General features: G+C 34.9%; 4 protein-coding genes across 5 annotated transcripts; 1 reads left to right on the forward strand and 3 right to left on the reverse strand.

The window, feature by feature from the left end:
- Positions 1-1,093: 1,093 nt before the first annotated feature.
- LOC106668808 (mitochondrial import receptor subunit TOM20 homolog) lies at positions 1,094-6,503 on the reverse strand. 2 transcript variants are annotated; one of them, XM_014397927.2, is made up of 5 exons: positions 6,367-6,494; positions 6,054-6,300; positions 4,255-4,352; positions 2,362-2,535; positions 1,094-2,284 (listed from the first exon to the last, which is right to left on the reverse strand). In XM_014397927.2, exons 2-5 carry the CDS (start codon positions 6,181-6,183, stop codon positions 2,234-2,236), a joined length of 453 nt encoding a protein of 150 aa, XP_014253413.1. In that variant the 5' UTR covers positions 6,184-6,300; positions 6,367-6,494; the 3' UTR covers positions 1,094-2,233. The 2 variants fall into 2 exon arrangements, with proteins under 2 accessions (XP_014253413.1, XP_024080573.1); XM_024224805.1 differs by having other exon boundaries at positions 4,255-4,373; positions 6,054-6,503.
- Positions 6,504-8,367: 1,864 nt separating this feature from the next.
- Positions 8,368-17,880, forward strand: LOC106668741 (neutral alpha-glucosidase AB). The gene is made up of 17 exons (XM_014397761.2): positions 8,368-8,531; positions 8,615-8,707; positions 10,582-10,818; positions 10,879-11,046; positions 11,111-11,284; positions 11,355-11,456; positions 11,515-11,752; positions 11,820-11,959; positions 12,026-12,213; positions 12,873-13,111; positions 13,321-13,593; positions 14,679-14,928; positions 14,985-15,133; positions 15,198-15,311; positions 15,372-15,487; positions 15,564-15,661; positions 17,263-17,880. The coding sequence occupies exons 1-17, from the start codon at positions 8,512-8,514 to the stop codon at positions 17,370-17,372; spliced, it is 2,709 nt and encodes a 902-aa protein (XP_014253247.1). The 5' UTR covers positions 8,368-8,511; the 3' UTR covers positions 17,373-17,880.
- LOC106668743 (Down syndrome critical region protein 3 homolog) lies at positions 17,527-21,149 on the reverse strand. The gene is made up of 7 exons (XM_014397765.2): positions 20,057-21,149; positions 18,677-18,820; positions 18,376-18,606; positions 18,160-18,318; positions 18,001-18,097; positions 17,761-17,886; positions 17,527-17,702 (listed from the first exon to the last, which is right to left on the reverse strand). The coding sequence occupies exons 1-7, from the start codon at positions 20,111-20,113 to the stop codon at positions 17,620-17,622; spliced, it is 897 nt and encodes a 298-aa protein (XP_014253251.1). The 5' UTR covers positions 20,114-21,149; the 3' UTR covers positions 17,527-17,619.
- Positions 19,166-20,121, reverse strand: LOC106668744 (iron-sulfur cluster co-chaperone protein HscB, mitochondrial). Its single transcript, XM_014397766.1, has one exon. It carries the CDS (start codon positions 19,996-19,998, stop codon positions 19,249-19,251), a length of 750 nt encoding a protein of 249 aa, XP_014253252.1. The 5' UTR covers positions 19,999-20,121; the 3' UTR covers positions 19,166-19,248.
- Positions 21,150-21,157: the final 8 nt, after the last annotated feature.

Here is a 21,157-nt window from a genome sequence, read left to right on the forward strand (position 1 = left end):
TGGCCCTTGCTAGACCTGATTTGTATCATCCTTACCTGATTAAGAAATAGGCCATATTGACAAGGATACTTACTTTTTTGATAAAGGCCGCATATCTGTCTGTCATGTAGAGAAAGGTTGCTCGATGTGTTCCACTTAATTGAAAGGTGCCATTTCTTGAATACTTGTGTATAGGGTGATGGAAAAATATTGAGTACTCCATGACTGAGTAAATAGTATGGAAGTAAGAATGTAAGAAGGGTGAATGTCAGCCTGCCGGTAGTAAACTACAAAAGCTAGGATTGCTGGTGAACTTCAAGAAATAATCTGTACACACGTGAACGTACATACATGCACGTGCAGATTTGAGCTTATATAAATCAGTAATCAGGCAGATATGCGTTAATTTTTTTTTTTTTAAATGTAGTTTGTGAGATGAACCTGTCACTGAATGGCAGATAAATATGATCAAACTAAACTGGTTTCTAATAAAAAAGTGTGACATGAATAAATGTAAAACACAATACTCTGCTGAATTAAATCAAAAATGCATTCTGCAAATGTAATGGGGCTGAATATTGGAGGTGGGTGACTCGTTTGTTTTGTAGATACATAGTATGATCTTATTCCAGAATAATAATCTTAACAAAATAAAAAGGATCTAAAGCAAAAATGGCTTAATTACAAAATGCTCTAAAGAAGCTTAAAAGATTTTCTTACACAATAAAAAATAATACCTAGAGATAAAAAATTAATTATTTATTTAAAAGAATAAATAAACAAGTTTTTAAATGTGTTTGGACAAATTGAATATATGATTATAATCCACTTACTGATAATTACACAACTTGTTAGTAGTGTAATTGTCACACAATACGCCCATAAGTTATTTTCTCTTCAATAAATCATAAATGAAACTGACTCATTTTTACTTTACACTACACTGCGTACCCATTATATATTTTTTGAAACACCCTCTTATATCTGCCAATGTCCACATAATGCTGAATACGCTGGTTCTCATCCTCTTATATAAAATGTTTAAATATAACTAAATAATTTAAAAATAATTAACAGTTAATTTCATGTATCACTAAATAATAAATCCAAAAAATAAATGAATATAATTTTATTTTTAGTCTCAACAACAATTTCAGGAAAATATATCCATTTGAGTGTGCATCGCTTACACTTATATAGTGTGACAAAAATATTGTTGTAAAAAACAAACATTACAAATAGATAAATATTAATTTTAAAAATTAATTTGTCTTTATTAGAATGAAAAACCAGAGCATTATTATCAAAGCGTATCAATAACTTTATCATGCTAACATATTTTAACAAAATTCCTCTCTATTTTATATATTTTACAGGCTGAACTACTATGACCTCTTCAGCCATCTATTCATTTATTTACTAATTTGCTCCAAAGCCTCCATTTTTTAAGTAAATCTTAAAATGGCCAGATCATCTAGAAAGAGTCTCAGTTCAGCAATTCAAGACTTACATTCCGAAAGATCAAAAGACAAAACCATAACATGACTAATATACATTACTTTTCAGCGAGTAATGACATTAAGTGACTATAACTATATTCAACCATGTACATATTCATTATGCTCTGTGTTCATACAATCATCATTATGCCATCTGAATCCCCTTAAACCCTTCTTGATTTGGGTAAATTGAAATATTGTAGAAATCGCTACATTTCTTCTGCCTGATAGACCACCAAGTACACAAATCAAACGCTTATATTTAAGAAAATTAACAACTTTTGTTTTTTAACTTGAATCCCTTAAACATTTCTATAAGATTTATTCATCATGGCCATGAGAAATGTAAAGGTCTTTCTACACAATTTCATCTAAATTGCTATAGTCCTTGTTGACTTCTATCAACTACTAACTTCTGTTCATATTCCTTATTTTTCTATAACAGCTTAGCAAGTTCCACTTAATGAAGAAATATTAAAAACAGACAAAACAGAAAACAATATTTACAAAACTCTCAGTTAATTTGTTAGTTTAAAGGTGTTTTGTTAGAAATGGCATGAATTCAATACCATTTTAGTTTACAATATATCAAAATAAAAACAAAAATGAAAAATACTTTTTTTTTAATTTATGACTAAAAAAAAGAACAAATTTACACCTCAATAAAATTTGAGTGGAAGTAAAACTAAGTAAATAAATTTTTAAAACAAACAAAAAAAACGTTCCTACTTAATTTTGCTACATTTAGTTTAAAATTATTCAACATCGTCTTCAACCAGTGTGTTTTCTCCACCTTCCATGACCCTCTGCAAACAACAGAAATATATATGAAAAATTAAAAAATGGTAGATAAAAACCATTTTAATTCCTCGATTGATCGTACCTGACTTGAATTTGGAAGTCGCTGCAAAAGAGTAAGGAACAAATTTGGAGGCAGTGTCTGTTGTAATATTTCAAGGATTTGGTTTGGTTGGCCACAGATGGTGACGGCATTGCAGAGATGTTCGATACCTCCGTCAACATCTCCTTGACCCAAAAGTTCTTCTCCTAACTGAACCTAAAAATAACACATTATTTGCCTTGTATAAAGGAAAAATAAAAAATATTTAATATAATAAGGAGATTTAAACCCAAGCCACTGCCAGACCATAGTGGGGGGAGGGGTTTCAATCCCCAAAGAGAAAAAAAATAAAAAGTTGTCCTCTCAAACATCATCAATGAAGGAAGCTGCATATATCAAGGAACACATGGGCTCTTTCACAGAATCGGAAGCCTCTCTTCATCCCATGCAAACAGATCTCCATTTTTCAATGTTTAAGGTGTCAGAAAATAAGAGTGAAGAATGACAAATGGTTATGAGGCTTGTTTGGAGAAGTGTATTGAAAATGATGGAGGGTAAATTGTTTTTATTTCATAACAATAAACCTGCATAATTTTCTGGACAACCCAATACATGTGGTTACTGCTGTCCCTGACAGTCTTGTCGGAGAAATTCCACGAACTGGACTATCTCAGCAAAACGATCATTCCTGAACACGTAGGATCTGGAAGATGACGAAAAGGTTAAGGCCGGAATGTCCCAATCTCCGTACCTGACCACCTTGATCTGACCCTCCGATACAAAAAATGCAATTTTTGGTGGAAACAGGGATGTTTTAAGCTAAAAGGAGTGGTTTTGTTGACTTAACAGATCGTTCTATCCGCTCGATTTGTGGATTTACCAACAGAACAAATATCACTTTGACCCATCATCCAATGTATTACAGTGGTTTGTTCGGATAATATTTTGCTCTCCGTTCACACCATGCTGTAATCTGAGAAGCTTTGGGTAAGCAAAGTGATTTTAGCTTTTTCTATTAAATGTTAAATAAACTGTTCATTGAAGAAATGCCATTGATATGGGAAATAAGACATTCCACAGAAATTCAGCACTGACAAGCTAATAAAAAGAAATTTTGGTCATATTTGTAAAATTTAAAAGAAAATCCCTTCATCCTCCTTTAATTGAGGCCACAGCCCTAAAAAAAAACCTTTCTTTGAACACTGATAATTGGGGTGGAACCAGATATGCCTTTTTTGAGCTTATTTTTTCTTTGAAATAATAATAATAAACACATTAAAATGGGATTTACTTCATTGTCAAGGTTTAGGTTTGGAATTGATACAGTTGGAAACTGCCGAGGGGGGTGGAGTGACTTGTTGAACCAACAATAGATGAGCTCGCAGGCATTCAAGATCATTTCAAGTCTAAACATTTTTCCTGGTTGTAATGGTCAAGTCGACACAAACTACTCTGTGTGAACTAACCTTGTTATAGCACTCGGTATATATCTCGTTTTATATTTCCTTTTGTCTTCTTTGCAAGTGAATGTGTGGTGATGGCGGATGGAATTCTGACTACCCTATTGACCCTCATTTAGATGTGTAATGTGTAACGTGTGGCAAAGGAATATTGAGTACTCCACCACATCAATGAATAATACATATAATAAATTGGAAAGAATGTATTTAACAATGTAGTGTGAGTGTGGCTAGGTTTAAAAACTGCATGTATTGGGGACTTAGCTGTTGACTGCCCCTACAGCACAACTTTGGACTGCTAAAAAAACGAAGGCACTAAATCACTCAAACAAAAATAAATAGAACATTAATAAACTTAAGTTTAGTCTAGATAAAACATCTTTGCTCTGTTAACAGGGTAAGTGAAGTGTGACAAAAATAAAGAAATGTGAAAAGTGTGATAATCAACAGGTCGGCACAAGACTGAAACACTTACTTGATGAAGGAAGAAAGCTTGTATTGCTTCATGGTTCGCCAAGTCTGGGAACTTAGTCTGATTTTTCTGTTGTGATTTCATTTTGTTGGCTTTCCTTCCTGTAATCAAACACAGTGAGGCTGTAAAGTAGACATTTTAAAAATTATTATTTCTTACAAGTGAATTACTCAATATCAATTGTTCCAATATTGATTGATAACACTGATCTGGCTATTCTCGCTGATCAGTTATTCATACTTAAAACATTATGACCAATTTTAAATAAATGTGATGTCATAAATCTGACATCTTAAAATAATTGCAGCTGAATTACGAACCTTTAATGTACTGATATGTAACAAAAGTCTGAATTTTTTCTAAGTATTTATTTAAACTACTGTTAAAATAACTTGTAAATAATTAAATTCTTGCAAAATAAACTCACAAATGCTTTAAGGAATTTGTGATCACATTTTTGATGGAAAAAACTTAAAACAATCCACTGGCAAATCTTTCCTCATACTTGACGATTGACGCCCCACAGAGAGTGAGCCATCGTCAAGTTGTCATCCAAAGAAATGGAATTCGGTCTGTTTGCTAGACATAAAAGAAGTTCAAATTTGTTAATTTATTCCCATCTTTCCCCCCTCCCACAGAGTATTTTCACCCTCAGAGCGGTGTTTTTTGGGGAAAAAAAAGTTTGTTTCTATAATTTAATTAAGACTTTTAGTTGAGATAAAAAGACAGCGTCACGAGTGGGGTTGAGATGGGAAGTTAGTGCCAGAGTTGGATCGAGGTCATGATAGCTCAGGTGGTAGAGTAGCGGCGTATCAAGCTGAAGGTTGTAGGTTTGAATCCTGCTCATGACGCGGACTTTTTATCTCAACTAAAAACCTTAATTGAATGATATTAGTTGGTCAAGCGGACCACGAAAACTAGTGAGTTTGTATGTTGAATCCAATTCAGGGCTGCTGAATACAAACCCAAGACCTTTACCTTACAGTGATGATGCCTTGTCAATCCTTAATTATTGCGCCACTGACACTTATGTGACTATACCCACTTGTTTATGCAGTAAGGCTTCATTTGAGCTGATTTATTACAACTTCTTGAAACCTGGTGAAACAATCAATGCCGATATGTAATGTTCTCAAATAGAGCGTTGCACCAAAAATTGGCATTACAGAAGCCATCTTTGGTCATTGGGAAAAGGTTGATTCTGTTACATGACAACGCTTGGCCCCATGTTACAACACGACAACTGTTGAATCTTGGTTATGAGGTTCTGCCTGACCCTCCCTATTCTCCAGACTTCCCCCTATCACTAACATTTTTTCGGACACCTGGACAACGTTTTACAACATAAAAAATTTATTGATTAAAAGTCGTTAGAAAATGCGTATATAGAATTTGTTAATAATAGACTCAAAATTCTATTCAGAGGGTATAGCTGTTGCCATCACGTGGGGAGAAATGTATTGAGACTGATGGAGGGTATTTTAATAGATAAAAAATGTTTAAAATCATTTATTTGTTTTTACTTTAAAACCACAAAATCTGCATTATTTTCCGAACAACCGCACAGATTGATGTAAGATTGCTAAGTTGAGCTAGTGTGTATATTTTGATTTAATTAGACGATTGAAAGAGCAAACAAAACTGTGAATAACACAACAGTTTTGTTTGCTTTTCCCAGTTTTTATTAAAGTTAAAAAAAAATATATAAAAATGGGATACGGAACTAAGAATAAGAGAATAAGTAAAACAATAAACTGGCCCCATGCTGTTGAATGAAAACGTGACCGGATCATTTATCTTACTTTCTTTGAGTTTCTTCTTAAAGTTAGGGTCGCTCCTCCTCTGCCTGTCGAAATAGACACAGTAGCCGACGAAGAGGGTGCCAAAGATGCCGGCGGCGATCCCCAGGGCAGTTTTCGAGACCATTGTCATATTTTCGCCCTAGGAGACCCGGAATAAAAACGATCGTCACTCGACGAAAAAGGGCTGCCACACTCGACGCACAGACCGCCGAACTCGCAGATTCACCAACCGCACAGCCTTTCTAACCTGAGAGCAGAATCCATGTTCCTCACCACGGCCACCGAAACCATACGCCAATGGATTTTTTTTTACCTTTTTCTTTTTTCTCTTTGTTTTTTACTTTTTTCTTTGTTACTCTTAAAATTCCAAACTCTTGTTCACTACTCTAAATGATATTCTATACTGAAATTTAATGCATTTTTATTTTGGTTTTTTTAAGTAATAAAATCAGTTGTTGTTATCATAATTAGTTTGCATTTGACTTTGAAAAACACATGCTTAGATGATATAGATTTCGTTTCCTTCCATAATATAGACGACATACAAAAATTAACACATTTTTATTATTTACATTATTTTCTATTGAGGAAAAATATTAGTTTAAAAACTCCCGTTTGATCGTGTATGGCACGAAGGTCTCCACTCTCCTGTACAAACTAAAGCGTGACCTTCCAATTCCAAACACCTTATACCTAATCCTTCGCTCCTACCTTACTGGACCATATTTCTGAGTCCGGTAAGGGTCGGATTAATCTGAGTCTCCGACTCCGACTACTGTCCTGTCGGAGCGGGAGTACCACAGGGTAGTGTGCTCAGACCACTCTTGTACCTCCTCTACCCATCACACATCCACAACTTCTGCTCTCTTTGTATCCTTCGCCGACGACGTAGTCGTCCTTTTGTCCAATCCTGATCCTGCTTAGGAGGAGTTCCAATCACACATACATCGGATTGCAGAATGGAGCAAAATATGGAAAATAAAAATGAATGAAAACAAATACACCCATATTACATTTACCCTACGAAGCAAAACTCCTCACAATACATCTCAACAATATCCCTATTTCTAAAGCTGACTGTGGACGATACCTTGGGCTCTATCTTGACTCACGACTGACGTGGAAACAACACATCCAAATAAAAAGACAGGAACTAAATATACGATTCAGATTACTCTATAAACTACTCGGGCGCAATCTAATTTGTCGACAAAAAACAAACTAATACTGTACAGAATACTACTGAAACCAATCTGGACTTACAGACTAGAACTGTGGGACAACGCTAACCATTCAACGAATTCAATCCTTCCAATCCAAAGTCCTTACAATTATAGTTAACACAATTATTGCTATGTCTCCAACACCACCCTCCACAATGACCTCAAAATACCCTTTGTAAACAGTCCGCTAGCAGTGACTCAGGAGAGTTTGGTGTAGCAAGCGCCTAGAAGAGAACACCAATTGGAATGCTGTTCCTGAAGAGTCGAGTTTCTGTCTGTATAGTGATAGCAGGTGCCAAAGAGTCTACTGTGAACAGGGGATGCGTACATACCCCAGTTTGTGCTCTCTACGTGCAGTTTGGAGGAGGTGGTGAAATGGTCTGGGCTGGGATTTACACTGGAGGATGAAGTGGACTCCATATTGTTGAAGGGACGGCATCGCAGTCTGTTGTGTACAAGAAATTATCGAGAAAGAGATTTTTGATTTCTGGATGACAATGCCAGACCTCATAGTGGCAGAGATATTCATCACTGTTTCAAAAACCTGGGATATCATCATCTGCCCCATTCCATTGTCTCCAGACTTCAATCCCATTGAGCACATGTGGGATGCATTGGAGAAGGATTTTGATCACCATCCTCAGCCAGTTGACCTGCTACAACTAAGTGCAGCGTAGCAATACCATGGAGTGAAATCCGTTATGAAATTAGTGACAACCTTGTTAACAGTCTAATGGGTGCACATAGGTTTTAGCTGACAGAGAACATTATACAAGGTATTAATTGTTTAAAAAAATTATTGTGTCCAATAAATAAAATTATTGAATTAAAACCTTTTATTTTGTTATTTTTCCAAAATCTCTTGATTAAATTTTCTTTCAGCAAAAAACATAATAATTTCTAATAAATTTAAATGCAATTTATAATTAAAATAAAAATGCTAGGGGATGTAAATATTACAAAAATGGCAATGTCCCTATTCATTTTTGAGAAGTTTATATAAAAAGAGAAGGGAATTTCGGCCTCCCCCACAGCATGGATCTCTGATGCCCGATCTCTGATGTTTACATTTTTGATTGGATGTTCTGCCGGCAGAAACCTCTCAACTCGCCACTTATACGGCAACTGAGTTTGAACGTGCAAGTTCCAACACATCAACTCGAAGAAAATAGCAAAAAAACATTTCTACCGAATGTCAGTTTTTATTTCATTTGTCTGAATCGTTATTTATCACAATGGTAGTCAGGAATCGAAGGTGTGCCCGGTCAAAATCAGACCTATTTTACGTTTTTTAAGCACAACCCACAAACTGGATGCTTAACTTTGCTTCCTTTCTAGATACGTCCTCTGCCTCGCTTTTCTTGCCATTCAGCAAGTCTGGACCGTCGACAGGAGCAACTTTAAATCTTGTGAACAAAGCAGTTTTTGCAGGTGATTTTATCATTCAGTCCATGCTTATTGGTATAGACACTTCATAGGAAACACCCATTGATACAATAATTCTTCTTCTTCGTATAAAAACCCATTATCTCAAAATGATGATATGTACATGATGTGTAAACTATGTAATATTGCCAATTTTCCATAATCCATTGGTACATTGCATTCCTTAATTAAGTTTTTCTCCAATTCTGGAGGCTTGGCAGCTTTGGTTTGTTCTTTGGGTTGGAGCGAGTAGCATTGTTTCTTCTTTTAACATACCGACATACTTTGATTAAATTTGCACAATAAGAGTGCCGATCACACTTCCAGTGTTATCACTTAATAATAAAGTGTTTTATTTTTTCTTTTACATACCATTGATAAACAAATTTGTATAGATTACACAGAACTTTGGACTTGAGTCCTTCCTCTGTGATGTGTTGTGCACATTTTTTTATTATAATCAAACAAAAAATTTCTTCATAAAATATAAATAAAATAATACATGTTTGCTTAGTGGTAATAATTGACCATATTAATTATTCTTTTTATCTAAGGTTTTTGGTTGAGATGAAAATTTAGTGCCACGAGCGGGATTTGAACCCACGACCTTTGGCTCAATTCGCTGCTGTACTAACTACTTGAGCCATCGTGAATTCGATCCCCTTGGAATCCAACTCCTCATCTCAGCCTACAACCATATTTGAAAATATGGCAAAAAGGGGAAAATTCAAATGGTTGTAGGGTGAGATGAGAAGTTGGTGCCCGAGGGGACTGAAGTCATGATAGCTCAAGTGGTTAGTGCAGCAACCAACGTATTGAGCCGAAGGTTATGGGTTCGAATCCAACTCATGACTCAAATTTTGCATCTCAACCAAAAACCTTAGATAAAAATAATGATTAATTAGAATATGACCATTTAAAGTTTGAGCAAGGTACAGGTAGATTTCTAGCCTTGCCAACATGTTCACAAACGTGCCGAATATCTTTATGACATTTAATTAGGAAAAATTGAAAACAAATTTCGGATGATAGTACACTGACGGACGCCTCTCCAACAAAATTTCCCGTAGTTGAAAAATTAGACAAAGCAGCCTCCTTCCTATGACAATGTTTTTCTAAGAAAGCTGAAAATGCAAAGTTTGATAATTCATCACCATCGATTAATAACTGTGCAATTTAATTTACTTTTTTTTTTTTTAAATCTAAATTTTATCTTTTTTAGGCCTCTAAAAAATTTTCTCGTTTGTTTCAATGTCAAGCATAGGTTGCTGTATGTACGTATTGTTTTCCTGCATGAAATAAACTTATGTATGTTACTGTATATTGTATTTTTCTTACTGAAAAAAAAAGAAAAAAAAAGCCTGTACACAAGTACAGACATACATTGACGATAGGCACACATACAGAAAGTCTCTGATTGGTGTGTAGATGGAATGCTTTGAAATTCATAAAATTAGAGATATTTCATATTATCAGCGGTTTTCATCCATTGTTATGCTTGGTATGTATCCCCCGTATGTATCTGCTGTGTATTGGGTTATTTTATTTATTTATTTTTTGAGGTCTGTAGGGTGATGAAACTAGTTTGGTCGTTTCCTTGTTGTGTCAGACATGTTCCAGTATATTGCTATATTTAATTGGGGGAGAGGGTCTGACAGAACACAATGATTAGAAATGACTGAGCTAAGCAGGACAAGAGTTGGGCAAACATAAACCCGATTGTCTCTAATGTTAAATTCATGTCACCACTTATATGTCTGTGTCTTATTCATCCAAAGAACACATTAGCAATTAATATATATATTTTTTTTTTTCAAAAGAAATTTTTGTGGTATTGCATTTACAATGAATAAGAAATGTAATAAAGTAATTTTTTTTAGACGGTGTCGAAATGTTGAAAAAGGAAAGTCACCGTATGAACTGGATCTCTCCACGCTCTCGATTACAAATTCAGGACTTCAAGTTCAACTGATAAACACAGAAAACTTAGTTAAATTTATTCTTAAAGTCACTCCACTGGAAGATAGTACTCTCAGAATCCAGGTGGAAGAAGAAACGCCATTGCGCCAACGCTTTGTTCCACCCCTCGTTCTGGATGGAGATCCTGTTTTGAGCTCGTTTGTAAAATATTTTCTCTGTGCATATGCAAAAGAAACAATATAAATTATTATTTTTAGATGGGAGGTCAAATCAAAATCAGACCGCAGCGTGACTTTGTCATTTAATTCTTATGAAATTGTTTTACAAGCAGTTCCTTTTAAAATTGATGTCTTTAAAGGATCTACTGAAATTGCTTCAGTAAACGCTCGTGGTCTTTTTAAATTTGAACATACAAGGCCTAAACCGTTCGTATTGATATATAATTGAATTAAAAATTTATTCGTGGCTGATGATGAAAATACCTTGTAGCCAAGAAAAAGATGAATCAGAAGATGCAGGTGCTTGGGAAGAGAATTTCAAATCGCACCATGACAGCAAACCTTTCGGCCCTACTGCTGTAGCCATGGATGTTACGTTCAAGGGAGCCAAATTTGCATATGGCATTCCTGAGCATTCAGATTCCCTAGCCTTAAAATCCACTTCGTAAGTAATCGTTTGCAATATCCATTTATTGTTTTGATTAAAACTAAGTTAGATAATGATGTGTTTTCAGAAAAGGAGATCCATATAGGCTTTACAACTTGGATGTTTTTGAATATGAAATCAATAGTGTAATGTCTCTTTATGCAGCAATACCTTTCCTCATTGCCCACAGGTTAGCAATGTGCCTTATTTTTACAATCATTAAATTAAATGACACGATGTGGTTTTAGTGAAGATCATACGGTTGGTTTCTTTTGGTTGAACCCTTCTGAAACTTGGATTGATGTAGAGACACATAACGATGTTGTCTCCTCAATTGTAAATTTTGTTGGAGCAAAGCAGCCACAAGTTGAAACGCATTTCATGTCCGAGAGTGGAAACATTGATGCTTTTTTGACATTAGGGCCAAAACCAAAAGATGTTTTCAGACAGTATTCTGCTCTCACAGGCACTGCTCCAATACCACCTGTATGTTTTTGGTTTTATTTTGTGATCAACAGAACAAAAATCCTTTATTATTGTTGTTATTTTGTAGTACTTCTCTTTGGGTTATCATCAGTCTCGATGGAATTATAATGATCAAGAAGATGTAGATGCTGTTAACAAAGGTTTTGATGAACATGATCTTCCCATGGATGCTTTATGGCTGGATATTGAACATACTGACAGTAAAAAGTATTGTTTTTTTAAATCAGGTATTTTGTTTATATTACAACAGATATTAATTTTAATTAATTTCAGGTATTTTACATGGGACCAGTTTAAGTTTTCTAACCCAGTAGAAATGCAACAAAATCTCACTGCTAGGGGCCGAAAATTAGTCGTAATCATTGATCCTCATATCAAAAGGGATGAAAGTTATTTTCTTCACAACGATGCAACCAGCAATGGCTATTATGTCAAAAACCAGGATGGCACCGATTATGAAGGTGATTTTTAACTGTTTACTATTAAAGTTTTAATCTGTTAAATTCACTAATTTCGTGGTCAGCTTGACCAATTAATACATTACAATTAATTAAGGTTTTTAGTTGAGATGAAAAAAAGTTAATGGCACGAGCGGGATTCGAACCCACGATCTTCGGCTAGATACGCCGCTGCTCTACCACTTGAGCTCGTGCCATTAACTTTTTTTCATCTCAACTAAAAGCCTTAATTAATTGTAATGATTTAATTGGTCAAGCAGACCACGAAATTAGTGAATTTAAAGAATTAATATGAAATACACTTCACTAAAGCCCTCCGTGGCCATTTCAATTGTCGTCGAGAATCCAAACCGATTACACGACATTTGAAAAATGGCAAAAAGGAAGGAAAAACTCATAAGGTGGGGTTGGGATAGGAAGTTGATGTCCGAGTGGATCGAGGTCACACAGCTCAAGTGGTAGAGCAGCGGCGTACCTAGCCGAAGATCGTGGGTTCGAATCCCGCTCGTGCCATTAACTTTTTTTCATCTCAACTAAAAACCTTAATTAATTGTAATGTTTTAATCTGTATTATTTAACAACTGTATAATAAAATATAATTTTTTTTTTTTTAAATAATACATGAAGTACTGAGTAAAAATGTGTTTACTGATTTTTATCAGGCTGGTGTTGGCCGGGGTCCTCGTCCTACCTTGACTTTTTAAACCCCCAAGTGAGAGAATACTATGCTAGTCGGTACAATCTTCAAAATTATGTTGGTTCTACTGAAAACTTACACATTTGGAATGATATGAATGAACCTTCTGTTTTCAACGGGCCAGAAGTTACGATGCCAAAGGACAAGGTCCACCATGGTGGATGGGAACACAGAGAAATTCACAACGTCTACAGTCTTCTTCATGTAAGGAATTAAAATGAATACGAAATATTCTTTGACATGAATAAACTTGCGGTTTGATAGTTCAGCTCTGTTTATTTTATGCTTGCTGGCATTTTTCCTTCTCACCAAAAATACCGACCATGTATGAAAAAAAAGAACTTGACAGACTAAACCAATAGGCAGAACCGGCTACAATTAAAATATATTCTATTTTAAAAATTGAATTTCAGGTTTCTACCGGTTATGAAGGAATGCTTCGTAGAAGTGCCATCTTAAATATCGAGGAGACGCAAAGGCCGTTTATGTTAACTAGGTCTGCATTTGCAGGCTCCCAAAGATTTTCGGCTATCTGGACCGGTGACAATGCAGCTGAGTGGGCTCATTTGAGAGCCTCACTCCCAATGTGTCTTTCATTAGCTGTTGCTGGTATGTCCTTTTGTGGCGCAGATGTCGGTGGCTTCTTTCAAAACCCTGACCGTGAACTCTTTGCTAGATGGTATCAGGTAAGAACATTTAACAAACTATTCTTTGTCTTTCAGAGCTTTTACAAAGGGTTATTCATTACCCTAAAATAATTACATTACTAACTGAATAATTTAAACAGTAAAAGGTACAATTTGAAAATCGAGTACTTGTTCTTCTAATTCTTATTTGGGTAAGATTGGAGTGTGCTGAATTCTGAACTGATGCAATAAAGTTAGTCAATTGAATTATACAGGTGGAAAATCAATTCTTTAAACTGTAAATTTTCATTTTATATAAAGAATTTTTTAAAAGTTTGGTGTATTGTTTTAGTACACACCTGTACCAACTTTAATACTTTCACTTTTAACACTTTAATCAATTCAGTAAGGGGTGTCAGTGGCCACAATGGTTTAGGTGTTGGCACAGTGTCATCACTGTGAGGCAAAAGTCCAGGGTTCGAATCCAGCAGCCCTGCATTTGAACCCGACATACAAATGGGCTTTTTTCAAAAATAACCCTCCTCCCGAGGGTTCATATAACCTTGCAGTTGAAACCCTCTTTACCTTCTAGAGAGAAAAAACATCAATTTTAAGTTATGTGTTTTTAAACTTAATTTTTTTTTGTTTTAACATGGGTATTTCAATTATGAGGTTATATGAACCTTCAGGGTGCTCTGGTGTTTTGTAAAAAAGCCCATTTGTGATTATGTTGGGTTTGAAAGCAGGACTGCTGGATTCGAACCCAGGACCTTTACTTTACAATGGTGAGTGCTGTGTTAATGCTTAAACTGTTGCAGCCACCGAAACCCCTATGATCTTTTTTAAACATTAATTTTTATAAAACGTTGCATATTAATTTACCAAACCCACTTTTTTTTTTTTTTAAATTTTGAATCGATATTAGATTAGAAAGGTCAAAATGCTTGCTCACTGCATATATTCCTTCATATAAATTATGTTGAAGTAATGTAAAGTAAATAAAGTAATCAGTGTTGTCTTTTTTGAAACTCCTTTTAATATAGAAATATGTTCTAAGTATAAAAATGTTTAGAACATAAAATTCAAAGCCATATCTTAAATTAACCATAAATATATATTTAAATTGTTTTCTTTCTCTCCAACAGGCGGCTACATTTCTACCATTCTTTAGAGCTCATTCCCACATAGAAACCAAAAGGAGAGAACCTTGGTCGTTTGACGAAGAGGTTACTTCCATTATAAGGGATGCCCTCAGGACCAGATACAACTTCCTACCACTTTGGTACACATTGTTTCATGAAAATAATAAAACTGGCATGCCGGTGATCAGACCACTTTGGGTCGAATATCCTGAAGATGCCCAAACCTTCGACATCGATGATGAGTTCCTTGTTGGTAAGAGACAAAAATAGAGACTCGTTTGTTACAATATTAACATTTTCCATTTTTAGGTCATTCATTGCTTGTAAAACCTGCATTTTCTCCTGGTACCAGCCAAGTTCAAGTATATTTCCCTGGAGAAAATACAGTTTGGTATGATATCGATAACCACGAGCAATTTACCTCTGGCACTGCCAACGTACCTGCCCCATTCACTAAAGTAGATATTCAGTTAAAAACTTGAAGCCTTATTATTGGTGTAAAATTAAATTTCTCTATTTAAGGTCCCAGTTTACTACAGAGGAGGAGCTATCATACCCAAGAAAATGAGGGTCAGAAGATCTTCCCAGCTGATGCACAATGACCCATTCACTATCATAGTTGCTCTGGACAATAATGTTAGTTATTGATGTGTTGTGGAATTTTTCAAATAAATAATTAGCCTTTATTTTCAACAGAAAAAAGCTTCAGGCCACTTGTACCTTGACGATGGAACTTCTCATAGACACCACTTCAGAAAAGACAGTTCTGTTCTCATAAAATACGAGTATTCCGATAACAAACTTTCATCAATGTAATTATTGTGGTCTCCATTAATATTAAAGTAGTCGACTCGAACATGCACATTGCTTATAATCATTATTTTTTAGGTATGTTGGTGAAAACAGGTATAACACGCCTTGTTGGGTAGAAAGGATAATCATTTTAGGCTTACCACTAAATACCTATAAAGTGACTGCATATTATGGTAAATATTTTATTTTTATTTGTATTTCTTACTGACCTGTTGCTTAATAATTTGTTGAAGTCGTGAGGAGAGGTCAAGAATGAAGTAGTTTAGAAAAACAACTTTTTTATTTTTCTCCGACGTTTCGATCTTTACTCAGGTCATCTTCAGGGCCTGGGTAAATTACAAAACATCTGTTGATTGGAAAAAATACAATTTAAGATCGACTTCCTTTGAGTTAAATAAAACCGCCTATGATCAAAGAAATTTTCCCGCGTCCCCCACCCTGTCAGTCATATAAAAACAGCATAATACAAATTCACGTTTCACAACACACACACAAAACCAATATGACACCAGAAGAATTAACACCACACATTATGTGAGTATGAAAATACTGGTTCAAAATTTATATTATATTGTATTTTTTCCAATCAACAGATGTTTTGTAATTTACCCAGGCCCTGAAGATGACCCGAATAAAGGTTGAAATATCGGCAAAACAATAAAAAAAAGGTGTTTTTCTAAACTACCTCATTCTCGACCGCTCCTAACGACTTCAGCAATTTAATTATTTTTATTAGTTTAATATTGAAAATAATGAATCTCTTATAAATCTAAATCTCTCTCTAATAAACTTCACTTTTTTACTGGGTTCAGTCTAACACTGAAACTCTTAAATTTATAGATTTAAAATTTTATATTTAAGAGAAAACCTGTTCATATTGCAATTATTTGAAATTTTGGTTGGTCTTATTATTAAGAGTTGTTCTCCACTCCCAAAATATGGGATTTTTAAAGACATTACAACGAGATATATGTCATTCTGGAACAACACCTGAATATGGGAAAGTTTACTTCAACTTTCTGAAGTGACATCTTTAAAGGTGGTTCATGTGGTATCAGCCGAATGCTGCTTGATGCTCGTCTTGGCATACACCAAATAGTGTATCTATGTATATACACATGTGAGGTTCATACTTTGTACAATCATTCAGTTTGTGTGGGAACAGTGAATATGTATTTGCTAAGTGCCATGCGAGTTGTCAACTTACTACCAATTGTATTGGACAAGAATGAAACTGTCATTGCCACAGTTAGGGTTACTGTTTTGTGTAGTGGCTACAAAATCAGTCACAGAGTACTGTTGCCCCATCTTACTTTCTTTCTGTTTCCATGCATCATCATGCAAATCCTCGTTCCAATTCCCATGATTCGTCAGAGAAGCATTTGAAATTATTGGTTCAGCTTGGTACAGATCAAGGAACTCCAAGACTTTTATGTTGGTAGAGTTGATTCCTGAATGTGTGGATTAAAAAAAAAAAAAAAAAACAGCCAAGCAAAGGTGAGCACTGAATATTGTTGCATGGTGCATAACAAAGCATGCGATCCCACTAGTTCAGCAAATCTTTGCCCTGCATTTGGTGAATCCCATATACCTGTACCCACTTTTATGAAAGCGTTAAATTATAAAATTGGATTTATATATTTATCTGTACTTGCCAGATTTAAGATCTTTAAAAAATAATAATGATACATTCAGAATTAATAGATTATTTTTAATTCACAGTATTACTCTTTTCTTTACCAATCTGATGTTTGAAATTATTTTTCTGTTTTAGATAAGAAAGAAATTCATTTAGAGACTGTGGTTGACTATGGAAAGCGTGGGCTGGTCATCAGGAAACCCAAGCTGCCTGTTGCTAAAGAATGGCACTTAAAACTACACTAGAAGTATATTTTAGTTATTTGGTATAAATAAATAGGGTGGGAAGGGGAGAAAAGAGCTGAGGGAAACTCTATATGGGGCATATTTGTCTGTTTCTCTGTTCACTACTTTTTTTTAAATTGTGATTTTATATGTGTAAGAAATAAGATTGAAAAACTATTCCATAAAATATAGATATATATATATGTCAATATTATCAAAATTCTTTTTTTGAGATAAATGTTTTAACACTTCTTTTGGGTATTAACCATTATGCTCTTCTTAAAAGTATTGGGAAATTCTTGGACACGTGATGGTCATTTTCAAAAACGACTATAAGATTGACTTCAAACTCTGAAATTGAAAATACATTATTAGTTTATTATTTAATAACTGAAGCTCTTGTACATACCAACTTTAAAATTGATCGTAGTAAGGGTTGGACATGTAAAGAGCCTAGGAAATATCATGTAAATCGGTATTTCAATTCCACAGACAACATTGCTTTCTCCTATCTGTATATTTTGGATTTCGGTAACTGGAAAAAAAAAGAAAACATGCTCAGGTATTTTTTTCCTTTCTTTGTTATAATAGAATTTGTGATTTTTGTTCTAACAGTATAAAATAAAATTAAAGTTTTTGTAATATTCACCATCTTTTGCATATCCTTCTGCACATCCACATGTTTCTACCCTGACCAGTTGCAGCTCAATTGATTTTATGGGGATTTCACTATGCCTTATAACTACCTAACATACATTTAAACAAAAATTTATTTGTGTTTATTATAAATTAAATAAAGGTTAATAACATTGCCGGTAAATGGGTTGTTGATGCAGCAGTCAATTGAATCGATGACCCCTGTGATTTTGAAACTTGGTATTGTACCAAGATCTACTGCAGCCTCTAATGTTTTGGGTGTCATTTCAAATGGCACTGGCTCCAATTTAGCTTTATCACATTTCTGGCTCTAAAATATCCATTTTGTTAGATTTTTGAGTGAACTGATCAGTTATAAAAAGCGTACATTGTATTCTACTATAAATTCAGCAACTTTAATGATCCCTTTCGCCAGAAAGCCCCTCTTGAGTTCACACTTCAGCGTGTATTGTATATTTATAAAGACACCGTGATAAGTTTCGTACAGAATTCTATTACCCTTAGGCATCAGAGGAACCTCAAAAGGGATGCCTGTCTGTCCGGGTGGCATTTTCCCTGGCCCAGATATTTCTGCAGTAGCAAAGCATAATTGTACAGGCTGAAAGATTAATTAATGTACTGCGGTGAGGCGTGTTTTGACGTCGGAAATTCATCAGATTTTAGCTTACTTTGACAGAATTGTAGAATGCCTCGAAAATTCCAACATTTTTTGGACTGAGCTGCAGGCTTACGAGCCCTTCCATTGTAAGTACGATTCCTTCATGTTTCAACTCTATCGGTGAATCGACAAGTATCAGCCCAGTAATTGTTTCCTAAAAAGTGTCAATTTATTATAAATATCATGACTTTAAAAGCAAATTTAAAATATTCAGCTTTGATTAAATTATTAATAGCACAGAAGATGAAGTTTTCTCCTACCGTTTGTAGCTTGCCTTACTAAATTGTTTTGAATCAAAATTAAATATTTGCCTTATTAATAACATTAAAAAACCATATTTATTAGAAGTTATTAAATATTAAGTTGATGCAGAAGGGATTGATCGGATGGCTTAAAAGATAATTTTACTTAAACTTTTACTTAAACTAAAAAAAATGTATTTAACAATGCCTTTAGACCTTTTTTCAGGGATTGCCAGGTGAATGAAGTAAAGACTGTGTCCAACGAAAACTTTTAATTGTTGTTTAAAATCTGACAAAATTATTAACTGACCCACATTACAATAAAACGATATATGTACATTTAGATATCAGAGAATTTGTTTTTCATATTTTTGATTCTATTCCTTATGCTGATATAATATTTCATTCGTTGGAGTTCTGCTTTCATCATGACAAAATCTTTGGCCTTAAAAGCGTTGGAGATGTTTTCTGAAATTTCGGTTATATTTTTGTTGATCTCTTCATCGAATTCGTCCAATCGTTGAGACCCGATTAGTTTTTCAAGTTCTTCATTGCGCTCCATGACTTCCATGAGGAAGTCTCTATTGAGCTCAATATCACTCTCTGAGGTATCGACATTCTTCAGGTGCAAAATGTACATTCCCCTCTCGTAAGGATCAGCGAGTGTAAAATAAGCCTTGTTAATAAGTGACGAAAGGTTCTCAGCCATAAAGAGCTCTTTCTCTGAACTCTGTCCATATTTGTCAGGGTGAAATTCGACCTGCAAATTTTTGTACACCCTCTTTAATTCAGTCTCGTCCAGATCATACACAACCTGCTGGTCGAGGACATCGAACAAGTTGCACCTCTTGTCAGGGTTTTGTATCTTTTGACAATTGGGACACTTGAGTGAAAATCTCTCACTTCCAAATTCACAATTCCAGCATTTGTAGCTGCTGTATTTTTTCAAGTAAAACGGGACCGGTGGAGTACTGTTGAGAATGTTTATCTTAGTTTGAAATATATTCTGCTTGTTTAAACGGTAAGGCAAATTCTTTATGTACAATAGAGTCCGGAAAATTTCGCGGATCCTCACGCACTTACAAGCCATTTCTTCAAAGAGACAATATTATAACGCTTCCTTTTTAATTTAATATAACCTTACTTACACCTTGACAGTATATTTTGTTGGCTTTCTTCACTCTAATATCTACATTGACCGACATCGTTATTTCATGGGACTGAAGATGAAATGCACAACGGAATAAACATCGCCCTTAATTAACTTCTTATCGACTGGAGTCAAGTCAAAATCAGTAACCGTTGTACGCACAGCTGGAAGAGGTGGTTTTCCGTCAGAATCCGGGGTCGGTCCTTAACAGTGTATCACTTGCATGTCTGTGTTCTGTGTTGTGCTCTGTTCAGATATATGTCGTGTTATGTAATTAACTTTTGCATTTTGCTTCTACGAAATTATCACATGTTTCTGCAAGTTGGCGGAGTTTAGAGAAACTAGCTTTTTTGGGCGCACACTGTTCAAGAGCGAAAAAGTTGTTCATACATTTGCTCCTCTGGATAATAGTTCTGATCCTATGGCAACTTTATTTATGATTAAAGCTCGAACAGATTTATTCTAAACTATACTGTAGCCGTTATGTTTGTTTGATTTTCTTTTGAATTCCAGCTCAATTGAGCTCCGGCTGTAGTAGGTCCTCATCTGATTCAACTCAGCTGAATAAAGATGGGTTACGACTAAGACGTTTTAACGTCTTTTTTATTTATCTTAATTTGTTCTCAGCTATATAATACAGTTCAATTTGCCAATTCATGGTTGCCGCCTTTAGGGAGGCCTTGAAGTCTTTTCCTGGTATTTCATATATGTGAAGACCTTCTGTGATAGCTTTTTTGGCTGCACAGTAAACCTCATTCCCCTGTCTCCACTAGGGCCAGGTACTCTCATAAACCTAATGAATTGCTTGCTGATTGATTCAGAATTTCTTGTTCTTGTGAGTTTGAGGTAAATTCATTCTTAAGGGCCAGTAATGACGCCAACGCATAATTAATTCTTTATAAAGAGAACCCACAATATTTATACGTTTATTAATGACCATTCGGCAGTGTAATTGCTTCAGGTTGATGTCAGCGAAAACATTGTTTATTGTAAGTAAAAGCCGCGCCTACACCTTCCTTACTCTTTGACCCATCAATGAAAACCAATCTTGAGTTTTTCTTTTTTACGAGGGTTCGCAACATCAGAGGTCGTGTAAACC

The sequence above is a fragment of the Cimex lectularius genome, unplaced genomic scaffold, assembly GCF_000648675.2.
Source record: "Cimex lectularius strain Harlan isolate CLEC.00 unplaced genomic scaffold, Clec_2.1 scaffold25, whole genome shotgun sequence".
Classification (NCBI taxonomy): Eukaryota; Metazoa; Arthropoda; class Insecta; order Hemiptera; family Cimicidae; genus Cimex; species Cimex lectularius.